The 17550-nt window shown below is 42.6% G+C and overlaps 1 protein-coding gene across 2 annotated transcripts in view; it reads right to left on the reverse strand.

Annotated features, from left to right (window-relative positions):
* NBAS (NBAS subunit of NRZ tethering complex) overlaps window positions 1-17550 on the reverse strand; it is a 174642-nt gene that overhangs the window by 118244 nt on the left and 38848 nt on the right. For both annotated transcript variants that reach the window (XM_035109824.3, XM_035109823.3), the window contains exons 15-21: window positions 16793-17050; window positions 15330-15455; window positions 13762-13913; window positions 12789-12926; window positions 11667-11745; window positions 10918-11022; window positions 9284-9420 (exon numbers count right to left, since the gene is read on the reverse strand). In XM_035109824.3, the coding sequence (XP_034965715.3) occupies window positions 9284-9420; window positions 10918-11022; window positions 11667-11745; window positions 12789-12926; window positions 13762-13913; window positions 15330-15455; window positions 16793-17050 (995 nt within the window). The remainder of the gene's footprint in view (window positions 1-9283; window positions 9421-10917; window positions 11023-11666; window positions 11746-12788; window positions 12927-13761; window positions 13914-15329; window positions 15456-16792; window positions 17051-17550) is intronic.

Below are 17550 nucleotides of genomic sequence, written 5' to 3' on the forward strand. Positions count from 1 at the left end.
GCAGCCACTGGACAAAACATGAAATGGTTTAGCCTAAGAGGAAAATCTGAGAAAGTTTCGCTGAAGACAAAGGACCACGTGCATGGCTTTCTGCTTTAAAGGAGCGTTCCCTCCTTTATTTCTGTTTTTACTGCAGCCATAATATGCTCTTCAGCAAAGTTACAGCTGTTAAGGGAGTCGTTTATTTGAATTTCCTGACTTTGGTGATACTAATATGTTGACTATAGCACAGCAATATTGTAGTCTCATGCATTACAAACAAAAACAGGAAATCGCAAGGCTTTGGCTATGTGCATTTATAATGCTGGGGAAGGCCATTATTTTCCAGATGGATTACCTCTTAAATTCAAATGGCAATGGTTCTCACAATAAACCAAGACTTCCAATTGTCTAATTTTAAAGGAAAATCGAAAAAAGAATGTCTCTCCTGTAAATGCAGCTAAACTTTATACGCCAATTTTGCCAGCAGATAGATACGATAGATAGATATACTAACAAAATTAAATTTAAATTCTCATAGCAAAATGTTTCAACTTCTGCCTTCATTAATTGTTCCGATAAAAACGAAGCCGTTCTGTGGATAGCTCAAAGCTCTATATCCGCCACCTCCGAAACAGCATCATTTTTATCATAGCAACTGAAGGCAGAAGCCGAATCATTTTGCTGTAATAATTTAAAATTTCTGTTTTGTTAGTCATGGTAATAAATTTATGTTTTCAGTGATCAGCTGCATCCCACCAAGATCGAAAACGAACTTGTCTGAAGTTGATGCTTTCATTATTCTGTCTCCCCGTGCCTGTGTGCGTTTAGAGGAGGAAAGGGAGAAGGGAGAAGAGGGAGGGAGAGATAAAGAGTTTTAGGGGGAGGGAAGGAATATCGCCATTTAGCTAGATAACAAATTCTGCCTTCTGGCAATGCCAAGTAGCTCACAAATATGACTATTATCATGATGAAAGCAAAGAGGGAGAGAAGGTGACAACAGTCTGACAGCCAAGAATATAGCTGGACGAGATGTTGCTGGAAATATAGGCTGACCCTGAACTCACATTAAGAAGAAAATACATTTTCAAAATGTTAGCGCTTCATCGGCCCTTTTTCCTGTCCTCCCACTCTCACCTTTGTGATTCTGCCGTGCTGCTCAGGAAGAAACTTGTCCTCTGTCAAACCTCTTTGTAAAACACATTCTTTAAAGCTACTTTCACCAAACTGGCGCCCTCCAGAAATTTTGGGCTACAACTCCCATCAGCCCCAGCCAGGAGTGGTTGGAGCTGATGAGTAGGGCTTGCTAACATTTTTTGAACCAGTGGATACATTTCAAATTTTGAGAGTGCTGGGGCCATCAGTCACAAAATTGTTGGATATTCTCCCTTTGTGTGTGAGAATCATTTGTTCCAGAAACAGGGAAGAAGTAACCTGGGGGAACTGTTTTTGGACATGCACAGTGTGACAGGAAGTACCAATAACGGTTCTGTGAAACTTGTTATAACTTGTTGTGAGTCTCTTGCCTTGCTCTGAGAGAAGCAGAGTGTGCGTCTTGGACTCTTGTTGGACTCTAAGCATGCCTTGACCACGGCAGTGGTGAATGCCTGTATATATTTGCTACCAATTTGCATTTATGCCTGTCAAGTAAACTTCTATACTTGACTGAATCTTTATGGCGTCATGAGTGTCTATTGCCTACTGTGTGTACCTTCAACCCCGAAGGCGCTTCCAACGAAGGAGCTGCATTGAGATGTAACTCTGCCGAGTATGGATACCTGCACACATGATCAGCAAAAGTGTTGCCAGACCCAATCCTTCTAAATCATCCATCAAAGGTTGATGGATTGATCCAGCAAACATGGCTGGCATGGAGAGCGCAACCTAGCATATAATTAGAGAGACAACCACCCCTAACAGCTTTATGCTTACCATAGGAAGCCATTGCTGGTCCTGACTGCAGAGATAACACAATATTGATTACACACACATTCCTGGTGTCTAATAACAACAGTACCAGGAAAAAGATACAAGTTGGCCACATCAAAATCACTCACATTTCACGTAAATCATTTAGAAGGTACCTGCACACTTTACTCCATGACTTACTTTCTAGAAGTAAGTCCATATATCACCCAAAAGTCCATATTGTGATGTCGGTTTCATAGTTTTTGAGCTGGCAATATATCGCAAATCATGATGTGTGTGTGTGTGCTATGCAAAAATCACCATGTGGGGGAAAACGTGAAGTCAGCCAATGCCTCTATATATCTCCATCCTTATTTCAGACATTGTGATATACAGTCATACCTCGACTTACGAAGGCTTCGACTTACGAAGAATTCAACTTTCGAAGTCAAAGCCTCCAGAAGTCTTTTCGGTGTGCGCGTTCGGCACATGCGCAGAACTGTGCCAGCTGCCTTCTGCTTTGCAATGTTGAATATATAGCAGGAGCACTTCTTTGCCACAGATCAAAGTTTGGGGGTGGCGTCATTAAAAGAAAATGCAGTAAAAGAGAGAACAAAACTGCCACCGAAGTACAAAGCCAAGCGTGTTTTATCTCCGGTGCTACTTTAAAAGCTTCCGAGGAGCAAACCACACATTCATGAGTTAGATTTTGATTAGGTTGTCTAATCGGCTTTTCACTTTTATAGGGAAAAAAGGAAATCACATTATGCGTTTCGCAAGAGTGACAAAGCCGGATGTAGCGCTGTAATCTTATTTCTCTATCCACTACGCAGCACACCAGTGCTCTCACATGTGACAATACTGTCTGCGAGATCTAAAAATACGCTGTTAAAAAGTCTCATAAACTTACTTTAAAAGACTCCAACACAATAGAAGGGAGAAGCTATCATGGCCTGAATTAGGTAATATAAAATCTAATAAAAATCCTATAATTTAGACTACCAGATGCCATTTTCCCCAGAAGGTTAATAATCCTTTAAAGTGTGTTACCTTTTAAAGACTTCACATTCTTTTGAGGAACTGAGCAAGAAAGTGAGTAAGGGAATAAGGGTTTGGAAGTAAGGGTTTTATTTTGAGCTATCAAATGCAATAGAATTATAACACATTCTATCTATACCAGATATATCATTATGAGTGCATTCATCTGGTTTAAGAGAGACAGACTGCTTAAGACAGCATCTAAACTTAGGGCCAAGCTAAAAAAATCATTTTTGTCTTTTTCATTCATTCTGAGTTTTGCTTTCAGTTACAAAAATGTGAACTGTTGTTTTCAAGGGACTTCCCGAACTAGTTTGTTAAGGCCTATTTAGCGACTCCATGGCCCCAAACAAAAACAATATCAAAATTTTCAAGGGGGCAAGGGGAAGAAACCAGTGGGATTTCATAAAATAAAAAAGAAGGGGACAAATACACTGCAAAGAACACAGATTAAGCTGTAAAAGCAGTTTGGGGTCAGCTCCTTTGTGAACAGTAGGGATGGTTGGATTTGTGCCAGTTCTGAGTGTGTTCCTTCATAAATCCATGTGGGGTGAACTAGATCCATTCACATTAAAATGCAGAAGAAATTAAGTCTTCATCCATCCTTGCTCCCAGGTACTCTCGCCTAGAGCTGTGCCCATTACCTTATTTTAACGTTACGAGATAGCCAAGAATTTCTCCCTTTTTTTTTTTGCTTGAAGAAGAAGAAGCCACAGGCCATACAAAGTAGTGGACAACTCTCTTCTCCAGCCTATCCTCTTTCTCTCCTGACCAACAGGATGTCATCACCATGAAGCCCTGAACTGAAACCGCCCTGAGACCTCCGGTATAGGGAGGTATATAAACACAATACAAAAAATAAAAATAAAACTGGGATGGGGTGGTTAGGTCCCTCTATTCCAAACACTGATCATATCTCTGCCAAGAATAACTCATATCACACCATATACCTCCTTGCCCCATGGGAAAACTTAAGAATACTCACTTTCCCAAATGCTTATAGGCTTTGCTCAACCCAAGATTTTTGCCCCCCGTTACAGCAAGTAGAGTGGGGTGGCATTCCCACCTTGGCTTTGCTGAACTCTTGTTTACATAGCTGGTGGTTTCTGCAAAAGCACTGAACAGTAATGCTTTGGGGGGTGGGGAGGGAAGAAGCAGTGTACAAAAAAGTACACAAATCAAGATTAGGACTGAGCAGTTATCACCATTCTCAAGTGGTTCCCAAACCCATAAGAAGTTCCTGGGCTCCTTTTGGAGGAAGGATGGGACAAAATACACAGCTGCCTCTTTCTCAGTGAGAAGAGTACATTTATTTTTCACACAAAAGGTATTGGGTTCCAGGTAGGGTCAGAAAAAAGTCCAGCCTGAGAACCTTAAAACCCACCTCCAATCAATGTAGACGAAGAATGGAGAACCTGTGGTCTTCTAGATGTTGATGACCTCCAGCTTCCAATACATCCTGTCAACATGGCCCATGATCAGAGATTATGGGAGTTGTAGTACAACAACATCTGGGAGGCCATGGGTTATCTATCCCCAATATTGCTGGAAAAGTTTGCTGACCCCTGGAGTAATGGCTAGACTCGGTAGGAAGCAGTTTCCTATGTTCCTATATCATAGCCAATGGGGTGTCCTCTAGGTGTTGTTGGACTACAAAGCCTATCATCTCTGACCATTGACTATACTGGCTGGAGCTGACAGGAGTCACCGATGAACAGCAACTGCAGGGCAGTACCACACCGGCTGTCTCAGTCCTGTGTGTGTGTGTGTGTGTGTGTGTGTGTAACTGAAGAGGCATGGGATGCATGAAGTGCTCCTAAACCTTAAAAAATAAAAAAGAGCAGCCCCAGCTTGTATAGAACCATGAACACATATAAGAGTCTCATGGTGTTCTCGGCTGTGTCTCCTGCCTTTTAGTTTAGGTCCCAGGAAATGTTATCTACCCAACATGTCATTTGCTTTCAGTGGAACACATTGTACTAGTAAAATAATTAGGCACCACCAGGTGTTGAATTTGGGACTACTGAACCAGGTCACATTGAGAGGTGACCCTCCTCATTAGAGATATCTCCCATAGCTACTGTTGTGCACTCTGATACTGCATTTTGCTGTCGTGTCAGACACCACAAGCATATTAGTTCTTTGCACTAATCTACAATTAGGAGTGGTCCGTGCAATAACAAGCCTTCTTTCAACCAAACTGTGCTAATGCAGCCATAATCCTTTCCCTCCCCCCTTTTTCTAAGAGAAAGGAAGTGGGAAGGGAATCACTTCGGGGAATCTACAAGTATCACATTAGTGTCGCACCTCCAGATCATGATGGGTACCAAATTGTAACAGGTGGAACAATAAGGCCAATCAGTGCATTTTTCTACCAAAAGAACCCCAAAAGCAGACAAAAACCACCATCTCAGAAGTCTATTGAGGAAGGCCTGTAATCTAGCAGTTGAGCACATGCTCTGCAAGCAGCAAATCCTGGTTCAATCACTGGCATCTCCAGGAAAGTTTCAGAAAACCCTTGAGCTCCTCTGCCAGTCTAATCAATGCCAAATGAGGTGGGCCAATGGCCTGATTTGGTATGAATCAGAATCCTACAGCCCATTTGTCCGGTTCAGACACATACAGCTTAGTTTATGAACAACTTGGATTAAGAACGCTGCAAACCCGTAAGTTGGTGTTTTGGTTTGTGAACCTTGCCTTGGAAGCAGAAGATGTTCCACTTCCTGTTGAGTGTGTTCCATTTGTAAATTGAGTGGCCCGCTGCTATGGGAAAGCACGTCTTGGTTTAAGAAAGCTTTGGTTTAAGAATGGACCTCCGGAACGGATTAAGTTTGTAAACCAAGGCACCACTGTACTTGGACAGCAACAGGCTGTGCATGGTGAAGTAGGGGGCCATGCATTGTTCCCTCAAGGAAGGAGGAGATGAATGAACAAGTCATTTGGGTAGAGCTGCTACATCACACACTTCTATAAGAAAGGGGAGGACACCGTGCCTGTTCCTTCTGCCACTCCCCAGCAAAGTAGATGAAGCAGGCCACTTTCATGAGAACAGGTATTTCTTCACACAGTGCATAATTAATTTATGCAATTCTATTCCACAAGATATAGCTTAGAGGTGTAGAAGTATGGTTACTAGTCAGAATGGCTGCAGAAAAGCCCAAGGTGCAGAGCCACAATATGGCTCTGCTTGTGGCCAGTTGCTTGAAAGCAGCAAGGAATATGGCTGTTGCTTTCATGCCCAGGCCTTCCTGGAAGCATGTGGTTCGCTATTTTGGGATGCTGGATCTCTGATGCGATCCAGGAAGGCCCTTCTTTCAACAACTGAATGCACAGCTGAAAACAAGGAAGTCCCTTTTCAGTTTAGAAATCTGCTTTCTTGATAAACTGCAACAGTGGTGCAGCAGAAACATCAGAGATCTGGGCTGCTCCTTCACAAACCCCCTCTTTAAATTTCTAGACCACCTGCCCAACAGTCTTAGGTCGCCTGTACGTTTTCATCCTTCACAGAACTCCCAATGAACCATCAAATAATTTTCATCTTCCATTTAAAGAAGGCAGAAACTCTTGTGGGGAAAATGATCTCAGAAAAAGGAACATTTCTAAATTGTTGCTATAATATGGTTTGAAACATAGAAATAACTCTAAATAATGGGGGGGGGGTTGCTTGTTACCATAACTGTCTTGCCTCTGGTGGGATCTTTGCCAATATCCAGCCAACTTTAATTAGAGACGCACTCAAAGAGCTCTTGCCTTCCTTGGCTCCATTTCAACCAATTCAAGCATGTTAAGCCTGCTCAACACTTCAAATCCTCCAGCGTAATGCATGAAATGCTTTCACAGCACTGGATAACCTTTAAGGGCATAGCCATCCCTTGACTGGCAGGTGTTTTAATCCATCCTAGGGTGGCTAACTCTTGAATCAGCTACTGTAGCTATTATGAAAACCTCTGCCTGGTGATTTCCACTTATGAAACCCTATGTTTGCCTGCGTTTTTCGCCTAGTCAGTTGACAGCCCTTACTCACTTCCCCTAGGATTGCCCCACTGACCAAACAAAAATGCAAATTAAAGGCAGGTGCTTATGTAACCCATGATAATTTAGGGTTTGTTTTGAGGAAAGCCCTCATCTTAGAAGACAAGCCTCCTACTCTATGCTCTGTCACTCTGCGGCTGAGGAGCGGAAAAGGAAAGGGCAGCGTTTTTCTTTTGCATCCCTGAATGGGACCCACCTTCTGACGGGTGACTGCTGTTTCTCATTATGGCCTGGCCATATATACTTCCAAGGTCAGACCTTTGCCTGAGCTACAGCCAGACACCGGCCTTTTTGTGTAGCTCCAAACAGGAGACATCAACCTCCCCGGGACCATCAGCGCATTTGCAAACAGGATCAATCACTGTGGGCACCACACATAAACACATCCTGCAACCAAGCGCACACCACAACCTATTCTATTAGCTACAAGAGAATGTTTCTTTCAAATCTAATTTCAGCTGGGGATGAACACAAAAAAGGCCTTTGTAGACGCATAGGTAGCTGTGGCATTAAGCAGAAAGTACTATCATTCAGCTTCAATACAAAAGCTACCGAGGTTGGAAGGGTTTCTTTTCTTTTCTACAAGAGGACTTCACGTTTGCCTCGTAACCATTTTTAAAAGGATAAGAATATCACATTTAGTGATAAGGCAGAAATCTTTGCAATCTATTCCGTTCTGATTCTCACACTTCCAGCAATGTGTGCCAAGTCTACTTCTATTAACTAATATGCCCAACAGGAAACAGCTTCAGATGAAATGATAGGGAGCCCTGTTTAGGGAAGCTTTTAATGTTTGATGGATTTCTGTATTTTAATGTTTTGTTGGAAGCCGCCCAGATATTATTATTATTATTTCATGGAAGGAATTCTGTAAATTCCTGAAGCTGCAATCCTGCATCGAGTTACCTGGGAGTAAGCCCCAATGAATTCAACAGTGGCTGAACTTATGAGTACACAATAAACTTAACTTCTGAGGATAATATTTTGCTATAAATATTGCAATGGAGCATTGCGGACTGTAGTTCAAAAGGCAGGTTTGCCTAGAGATTTATTATTTTATCTTATTGCTAAGTTAACAAGGTCTACCAGACAGCATTGGCAAGTGCCAAAGTCATTACAGCATTTCATAAGAATACATAGTCACCGAACAAACAGGAAACAGGAGACAAATGAGATCTGAACCTGCTACCGGTATGCACTTCAAAGATACACATGGAAGACAGATCTAAAATATACAATGTGTGGATAATGCGGAAAGGGGATATGACACAAACTACCATTCAAATGCATTTCAGCCTTTGCACAAGAGAATGGGTAAAATGTAATTCATCAATGGCATTTGCAACCATTAAAGCTTCACAGGATTAACAAACTCTTTTACTTAAGTGCTGGAGAGGTTGCAAGAAATAGGGTTGGCAAGCTATTACATACCTGCTGGACTTCAGAGACAGCTGAATGCTATTAGGAACTGATTTTTGAAAGTGCCATCTAAAACAGTCCTGTCTTACATACTCCAAAACTAAGTTCATATCATATTTTTAAGGGCAACCTATCCTGCATTTCCACAGCATTCTTGTAAGCGCTCACCATGCTAGCTGCAAGGAAGAGTTACAATATGGCAGGCCTCAATCAAGGGTGCCAACAGACTAGCTTACAGAAGAAATTCACTGGGTAAATGAGGGCAGATAATTTCACTTAAAACTGCTATCCATTCTAGGCTTATGTCATGAAGTAGCCAAGGTTACTATTTAATGAGGATCTGAACCCAACATTAAACAACAATTTCATGTCCTAGCTAATGCCCAATGTATCCATTAACAGCTATTGAGGTAATGGGGAGGGTAAAATATGTTCTTAAAAGAAGGGGTTGAGGGAAGGAGCAGGAAGTATTGAGACCGCTGTCCAATTCCAGGAGATAACAACAAACAGAGCATGTTTGGCTGAAAATACAGTGGTACCTCGCAAGACGAATGCCTCGCGCAACGAAAAACATTCTTTGTTGCCTCGCAAGATGAAGCTGTCTATGGCCGCGTCTCGCAAGACGATTTTTTTTTGCCACTTTTTTTTTGCCGTCTGCCGTTTGTTTCCGCAAGACGAACATTTTCATAAGACGGCACGACCCGCGGAACAAATTATTTTCGTCTTGCGAGGTGTCACTGTATATCCATTGGGTTTCTCTCTCTCTTCTCAGCTGCACATGCAGCTTTTAGTATAACTTTTTAAAATAAGGAATACTAATTGTTGTTGCTTTTTATTGAAAATAGTTTTCAATATTAAATAAATAAAGGTGCAGCTTTGCATTGATATTCCACACGTATGCACTTACCAAGCTTCAGGTAGCAAAAAGGAATATTCATGCGGAGAGGTGGTCTCTGGAAAATTAGAGAGAATTGCCAGCCGATGTGGAAGGAGGTCTGACCCATGGTAGGTGAACAAAATCTCCAGGGCTCGTACATTGCTTTCCTGCACCAATAATTCAGTTTTAATATTCAAGAGACAGCTTATGGACCAGTCTGTTTAAGAAGTAACCACACACACACACACCTCAATTATGGGATATGACATAATTCTCATATAATTTTTTTAAAAAAAACAGGCCAGAGCATTAGCTATCCATTCCCTTTTGCTCTGTTTGTTCTTGTGCTGTTCAGAAACTAAACATATTTCATGAATGCTCTGAAAGAAAGAAAGAAAGAAAGAAAGAAAGAAAGAAAGAAAGAAAGAAAGAAAGAAAGAAAGAAAGAAAGAAATATGCCATTGGTGGTTTTATTGGACCAAAGACACACCTACCATATAGTGGATGAGGACAGGAAATTTACCAATGTCAAGGAAGGAAGCATTGCTTTTTTTGGGAGAGGTGATGACAGGAGAAGACAGCAACCAAGTGGACTGAGCGGGAAATCTAGGACAGATGAAGAGCAGCGTGAAAAGAAAACAAACAGCTGGGACAGGCAGCCAAACCACCACACTGAGGGGAAAGCAGGAGTGGGGTAAATACAAAAGGGACTCTCTCTTTTTTTTTTTACTCCCAAGGGCAAGAAGGGAACGACTGAATAAAGAAGGAGAAGGAAGAAAACACCAATGAAACGCTCAAAGAAGAAACAGAGCAGCTACACCAGAGGTATCCATCCTGGAAATGGACTGCGTCCAACGGCAATGAAGCAACCGCTACTTCTTCAGTTTTGGTGAATTCCCTTTCCTCAGCCACTAGATGACGGATGTCTCCCACTTGATGGCCTTTCATCCAAGGTATATATCCATTACTCAAAGGCAGGGAGAGGGACTATAACAACCCCAATCCCTGCTCTAAAGTGTTGTGCTCTGAGTCAGTCCTACTGCATCAGTTGATGTCACTGGGCCCAATAACTGGACACAATAACTATGCCAGTTCTATGCTAGCGTAGCCAGAGCAGGATTTTCCCATCCTCCACCCACAGCAGCAGGACTGTGGATGTAGCTCCACTTGAAGCCCAGCTAGGACTGGATTGCTTTGCCCATTACCTAAAGCAGGCATCCCCAAACTTTGGCCCTCTAGATGTTTTGGCCTACAACTCCCATGATCCCTAGCTAACAGGACCGGTGGTCAGGGAAGATGGGAATTGTAGTCCAAAACATCTGGAGGGCCGAAGTTTGGGGATGCCTGACCTAAAGGGTCTCATATATTACCACTGGCGACAGGTATGGGTGCAAATGGCCTCACTGACAACTTTCCCATATTTCTTCGGACATTACACCTGTCGCCTGGGATAAAACCATGGGAAAAGTAACCTAAAGAGGCCCTATTATTCCCTCTCATCAGAGATAAACCACAAAAGCATTACCTCTATCAATTACGGTCTGTCCCAAATGCAACCCATTTTTTCTGCCGGACAAGAATTGTACAAATAGAAATGCAAGTCACGTATCAAATTTTTGCTCAATGTGAAATACTTTATGAGCAAGTTGGGAAAGAATTTATACCCGAGCATATGTCCTTGCAGAAAGAACAATATTCTGATTCCGGAACTTCTTGAAGAACTCTGCGTCATATCTCTGTTCGGCAATGTGTGGCCCACCAAGAATTTCCTGAAGGAAAAAATCACCGGAAACATTTTACAAGGCTTATTGGTTTCTCCAAAGCACACGACACAGTGAACTCCCTAAAACTTTGTTGGCACTTGTGGTCCTCTGGAAAGCGAGAAAGATTTACTAGAAACGGGAAGGGAACACTGAGCTTGGGTTAGAGGAGAGCTCCAGACTCCCATTATACATGCCCCTGCCTTCTGCTGAATATCTGGGATTTTAACAACCCAAAGGCCGACTGTCCTGCTCACTCTTAAGCAATGATGCAGTAGTCCGTGTAACTGGGTGCACCACAGGCCGGTAAGTTGGTTACATATTTTCACTACAGTTTTCACACACATGCAATACACTAAAAACATAAGGACAGGTTTTAAATCCCGGGGCCTTAAGTATAGTTTGCTAGGAGAAAGAATATAGGATGGGGAGGAGAGAGAGAAAGAGAGACAGAATGTGCTGCAATGCAAATTATGCAACCTAACGTATGAGAAGAATATGCTGGAGTGCAATAATGCTGTTGCCTGCCTCGTTATTTATAACCACTGAAAATCAGAGCTGAAAACATGAAAGCTAAACTATCGGAGTGGAAGGTCCTGAAGGCGCTATATAGTGAGTTGTATATAACAAAGGCAATCCACAATTTTCCACACCTCGTACGTTGCTAGCCGATCCAAATAGGTTAGCAGTTTCAATCTGCTCCGGCAAAGTTCTTTCTGTTCCAGTGTTAGCCTGTTTTAAAAGGGGGAGAAGAGAGAGAAAGGCAATATACAGTGGTACCTCTAGTTGTGGACACGATCCAGGGTGCCTTTCACACCCCGAAAAGTCCACAACTAAAGCGGCGCTTTTGCGCAAGAACGGAGCACGATACAGCACTTCTGTGCATGTGCGGAGCGCAGAACGCTTCTGCGCACGCGGCAAAACGCGTGGTTTGCCACGTTCGCAAGCCGAAAAGACACAACATGAACCTAACACAACATGAGGTATGATTGTATAAAGAAATACAGAATCGGCAGCACTGAGTATTTGGGGGGGATTTGGGGGGGGTGAGGTGTACGATTTTATACAAGCAAACCCCTATTTGTTTTAAAAAAAAACTTGATCATTTACTGTGGCAGCACCTACGATTTGAAACTCCCTGCCTTTTGCTATTGAGCAGGTGCCTCCACCGTACTCTTTTTAGTGCCTGTTAAAAACATAATTGTTTGGCCAAGTCTGTGAATTTTTATTTTAACTTTCCATATTCTTTGATGCATTCCGGATTTTTCCTGATGTTACTGTTTCATCTCTTTGTAAACTGCTTTGAGGTTTTTCACCATCAAGCGGTGGGTAAATTTTATGATAAATGAATGAATGAATGAATGAATGTACATACAATGCATTCAGATTCAATTGGTTCAGAGGTGCCCTCAAAGGCATAAGCAGGAATGCACACAGAGTTGTGTATTCATATGTCGGTATCATCTGTCTGCACTGCTATGACTTGCCAATGATGTGAATTCAGACACTCATCTGAATCCAGAGCAATGAGGGCTGGATCAGGCCCCTTGCCTGCATGCAATTAAGAGCTGCATAGTAGAATCCTTCTCCATATTTTAAATCCGAATGGGAAATTCAGAAAGCTGAGCTATTTTCAAAATACACTGCCAATTAAAAATTTATACCTTGATCCAATTAGAACTGACATGTATTTTAAAATATCCTCTCTTTGGGTTGGGATTTTTGCATATATAAATCTAGCAATATAAGAAGAGGACACCCAGCCTGACATTTACTTGGAGAACTTTACTGATTGAAGAAGTTCTTGACGCTTCATGGCTTCTCGCTCCTTCCTACTCTCTGCTTCTTCCTCAGGAGTTAAAAACTCTTCAAAAAGCAGTTCATCAATGTCCACATCACCTGGCAAGATAAACCTGGGAGGAGAACGAAAATCAATGAATGGGGAACTGGTTATTTGGTCAAGAAAAGTTTGGGGTTTTTCTTAAAGAGCTTTCTATCTTCTAGATTACAATTGATTTTTTTATATATTAAAATATATATATATCCTGAAATAGTACCCAACTAAAAAAGGACAGTTCTCACAAGTACAGGTCTTTTCATCCCTTAAAAACAAGCAAGCAACTGGAAACATCTACAAATATGAAACATCAGCCCCAAAAAAGTATGAAAGGAAATAAGAATTTGTGGCATTTGTGAATGGGAACTTAGCGATGACAGTCAGGCCTGCACCCCTAGCAATTCTGTCCCCAATCTTATCAGATCTAAGTAGATTTAGAGATGCTGGGAGGGGCTTGTGTATGCACAGTAAAATAACTAGTATGACCTTCTCTCATTAGGACTTGACTCGTGGCCAGATTTAGTTTAAAAGCTCCATGAAGTCACTGTGACATTTCTTTAGGTTTCAAAGAGAGTGTTCCTGTGGAATTTTTCACACTTAGAATGGTACTTCAAGGGGGGGGGATTGCTTTGCATTCATCCAACTCTTCCCCCAACTTATCAATTTACTAATTTGGAAGTTTACAGGTTTGTAAAGAGACAGACAAACAGACAGACAGATACATGCCAACCTGGTTTTCACAGGATTCTGGCATGCAAAAAAGGGGGGAAGTTTCATTTAATATTGATCCATCACAGTTTCTTGTTTAATAAAACAATAAATTAATAAACAATAAACAACCATTGTAGCGCTCTCTGTTGAATCTGGTTAGCAACCGAAGTGAGCAGAGCTGACAATCTGCTTCCACAAACCTGCCACCATCTTCTCCTTTCCCGATGGCTACGAGAGCCTCCAGGTCTGTTCCTTTTAAGCCGTATTGCAACAACTCTTTAGCAGCATCCACATTCTCAGGAACTCTTTCCAAGCACTCATGAAGGACCCAAGAACGCTTATTGATTTTGCTCTGACGCCACACAAAAAAAAACGGGGGGGGGGGGGAGAGAGAGAGAGAGACAAATGATTCATTAAAGTAGACTGATAGCAAGGGTGTATACAATCATGAGAGCACATTGAATAAGGCAGCTTTCTGTGCTTAACAGATACAAACTCTTCAGTCTATCTAGCTGAATATAATCTTCAATGATTGACAACAGCTCTCTGGGTTTTCAGAGAGGGGTCTCACCTAATCCTACATACCAGGATTCAAACCTGGGATTTTCTACATTCAAAGTATTTGCTCGACAATTTAGTCCTTCCTGCAGACGTCACACCAGTGTTTCCCAAACTTGGGACTCCAGCTGTTTTCAGACTACAATTCCCAGCATCCCTGACCACTGGTCTTGCTAGCTAGGGATGATGGGAGTTACAGTCCAAAAACAGTTGGAGACCCATGTTTGGGAAGAGCTATGTTACACTAACAATTACCTTTTTTTTTTTACCTCCCACTCCCCCCAATTGTGATTTGGAGATCAAATCAACTGGACTACAGAGAACACATCAGTTGATATTTATAAATGTTGTTGTTGTTGTTGTTAAGATTTGTATACTGCACTTCATCTATAGATCTCATGGCAGCTCACAATATAAAATTACAATATAAAACCCACAAAAATAATAATAATAACAAAAACAAATAATCCCCCTTCCCACAACACCTTTAAAATGGATGTCAGTCAGCCAAAGGCCTGGTTGAATAGGAATGTTTTCACCTGGCGCCCAATGGTGTCTATGAAGGTGCCAGGCGAAGCTCCCTGGGGAGAACATTCCACAAATGGGGAGCCACTGCAGAAAAGGCCCATTCTCCTGTTGCCACCCTCCGGACCTCTTGAAGAGGAGGCACATGGGCTAAGGCACATCAGGAGATTACCCAATGGTGATTCAATGGGGCTTTTCAGAGTATGACTAATGTTGCAAATTACAAATAATAATAATAATAAATTGCTTAACCCCGTTTATTCTGCATTGTACTAGTAAATAATTGTGGGTTTTTTCGAATCCAGTTTTACACCCCATAAGAGAACACTGGAAATTTCACATGCGCCCTGCAGATGTTTTGGACTGGGACACACATCAGCCCTGAAGTCATTTGGTGGAATTCACTGTTGAGTTATTATGAACATTCCACCTGCACAAGCATTGACGCTTGTCAGACAGAAGAATTGTCCTTCGCTCTCCGCACAACCCTTCAGAGTCAATTTTGGTGTTGTGGGTTGGGGGAGACAGCTGGGGGAAGTCCTGTTGCACAAGTGGAAGTTTCTGCTGGCAAAGGCATGTTAGGTGAATCCCACCCACTGACCATTGTAGTGCAAAACATCTGCAGTGCAGGGCCTTAGCTTCAGAAAGGCTAACATAAAAACTACCTTCCCCTAAGAGAACATACCAGATAATCCTGAATAGAAGCAATGCTAACAGCCGATTTCCTCCATTGCCTCTGATAAACAAGGTCAGAATCAAGGTCGTATGTTTGAGCAAGTGACAAAGCTTCTCCGTATTCTTCATTATCAATCTACAAACAAAGCATAATGAAATCAAAGCCATCGCTGCGGGCTCCATTCAAAGAGAGCCAGTGTTCTATAAGAAAAGCAGCATGTACAGCAGGATTAGCGTTATTCAGAGAATCGGGAAGATCATTTCCCAACCCAGAATACCCTTTTGCCAGTCAAAAACAATTGGGCAGTGTTACATCACAATCCATATATAGCAGGTGCCCGCGACCCTTCATTTTACACAGCAGTCTCAAATCAAAGGCTGCACAATCTTAAGAGGAAGGGTTTCATTTCATCCAGGAACAATATAATATGCTTCAAATGCTCAGGGGAAGAAATGTGAGATCCCCCATAGCAGAAATTGTATCTTGAGGGGAAAGCATTTGCAACAAACAAGTAACACCTGCGCATTTATTGATTGGGAAGGGAAAAAATGCATTAGAAAGACCTTACAGAAACTATACTGCTTCAGCATCACAACTAGAAAGTACCTCCTGCTATTCACGGTACATTATAGGTAAAGGGACCCCTGACCATTAGGTCCAGTCGTGACCGACTCTGGGGTTGCGCGCTCATCTCGCTTTATTGGCCGAGGGAGCCGGCGTATAGCTTCCAGGTCATGTGGCCAGCATGACAAAGCCGCTTCTGGCAAACCAGAGCAGCACATGGAAACGCCGTTTACCTTCCCACTGTAGCGGTTCCTATTTATCTACTTGCATTTTGACGTGCTTTCGAACTGCTAGGTTGGCAGGAGCTGGGACCAAGCAACGGGAGCTCACCCCGTCACAGGGATTCGAACCGCTGACCTTCTGATCAGCAAGCCCTAGGCTCAGTGGTTTAACCACAGCGCCACCTGGGTCCAAGGTTCAAATCCCTACTCAGTCATGAAGCTTGCTGGGTGTCCTTGGGTCAGTCACTGTCTCTAATCTACCTCACTTGGATGTTGTGGGAATTAAATGAAAAACAGGAGAATGATGTGCACCACCTTAAGTTCCTTGCAGGGAAGGTGGAATATCAAATGCAATAAACAAACAAACAAATAACCCCAGTACTCTTCGAAATACGAGTGCAATGGCAAACTAATTAAGACGCATCAAAATAACTTAGAAGATAGTTCTGTTTAAACCAATGTTACCCAATCTTGGGTCTCCAGCTGTTTTCAGACTACAATTCCTATCATCCCTGACCCTTGCTAGCTAGGGATGATGGGAGTTGTAGTCCGAAACCACCTGGAGACCCAAGTTTGGGAAACCCTGGTTTAAACCAACGCTACCGAAACATGTCCAGCTGAAGTGCCCCGTTGTATGAAAATTAATGATCTCGTGAGAAAAGGGAGGGCAGAATGTCTCACTCTCACCTTTCTTTGGTACAGCTCCTCAGGAGTCGTAGACCTCAGGTTTACGAGGCGGTAATTCTTTATGATAGTGCGCGGACGTTTCCGCGGAGGAGCAAAGCGCTCCATTTCGGTCACAAAGTACAAGCCTTGCTTAAGGTAGCCAAAATACCGGGCCTTGGCAGAAGTTTCGTCATCCGAATCTGAGTCATCTTCTCCTTCGTCTTCATCACCGGGCCTGCTATCCAAGCGCGATCTCTTTGGAGCCAGCTTCACCTCGCACTACGAGGAAAGCAATTCTTACTAAACAGCACAATGTATCACACTTAAGTCTGTCAGGCTTCAGGACACAGAGAGGCAATAAGCCACCACCACAATTCTCAAAGCTTCTGGGAGCAAAAAGAAGCCAGCACCAGAAAATGAATTTCCTTCTCAAGCACCCAGCAGCGACTACATACAGAGCCAAGTTATTCGCGTGGAAGGGCCATTAGGACAACCCCAGTGCTAAATACATTCATAAGGACTAGGACATGCTTAATAAATACATTTTGTAAGAATTAGTAGGGTCTCCTTGGAATGCCCTATGCCAGGGATGGCCAAACTTGGCCCTCCAGCTGTTTGGGGACTACAATTCCCATCATCCCTGACCACTGGTCCCGTTAGCTAGGGATGATAGGAGTTGTAGTCCCAAAACAGCTGGAGGGCCAAGTTTGGTATTAAAAGTAAGACCGGCACTGTCATTGCATTATTTTTGGTACCAGGTTTTCATTTGCCCAGACCTT

The sequence above is a fragment of the Zootoca vivipara genome, chromosome 3, assembly GCF_965207765.1.
Source record: "Zootoca vivipara chromosome 3, rZooViv2.hap1.1, whole genome shotgun sequence".
Taxonomy (NCBI): domain Eukaryota; kingdom Metazoa; phylum Chordata; class Lepidosauria; order Squamata; family Lacertidae; genus Zootoca; species Zootoca vivipara.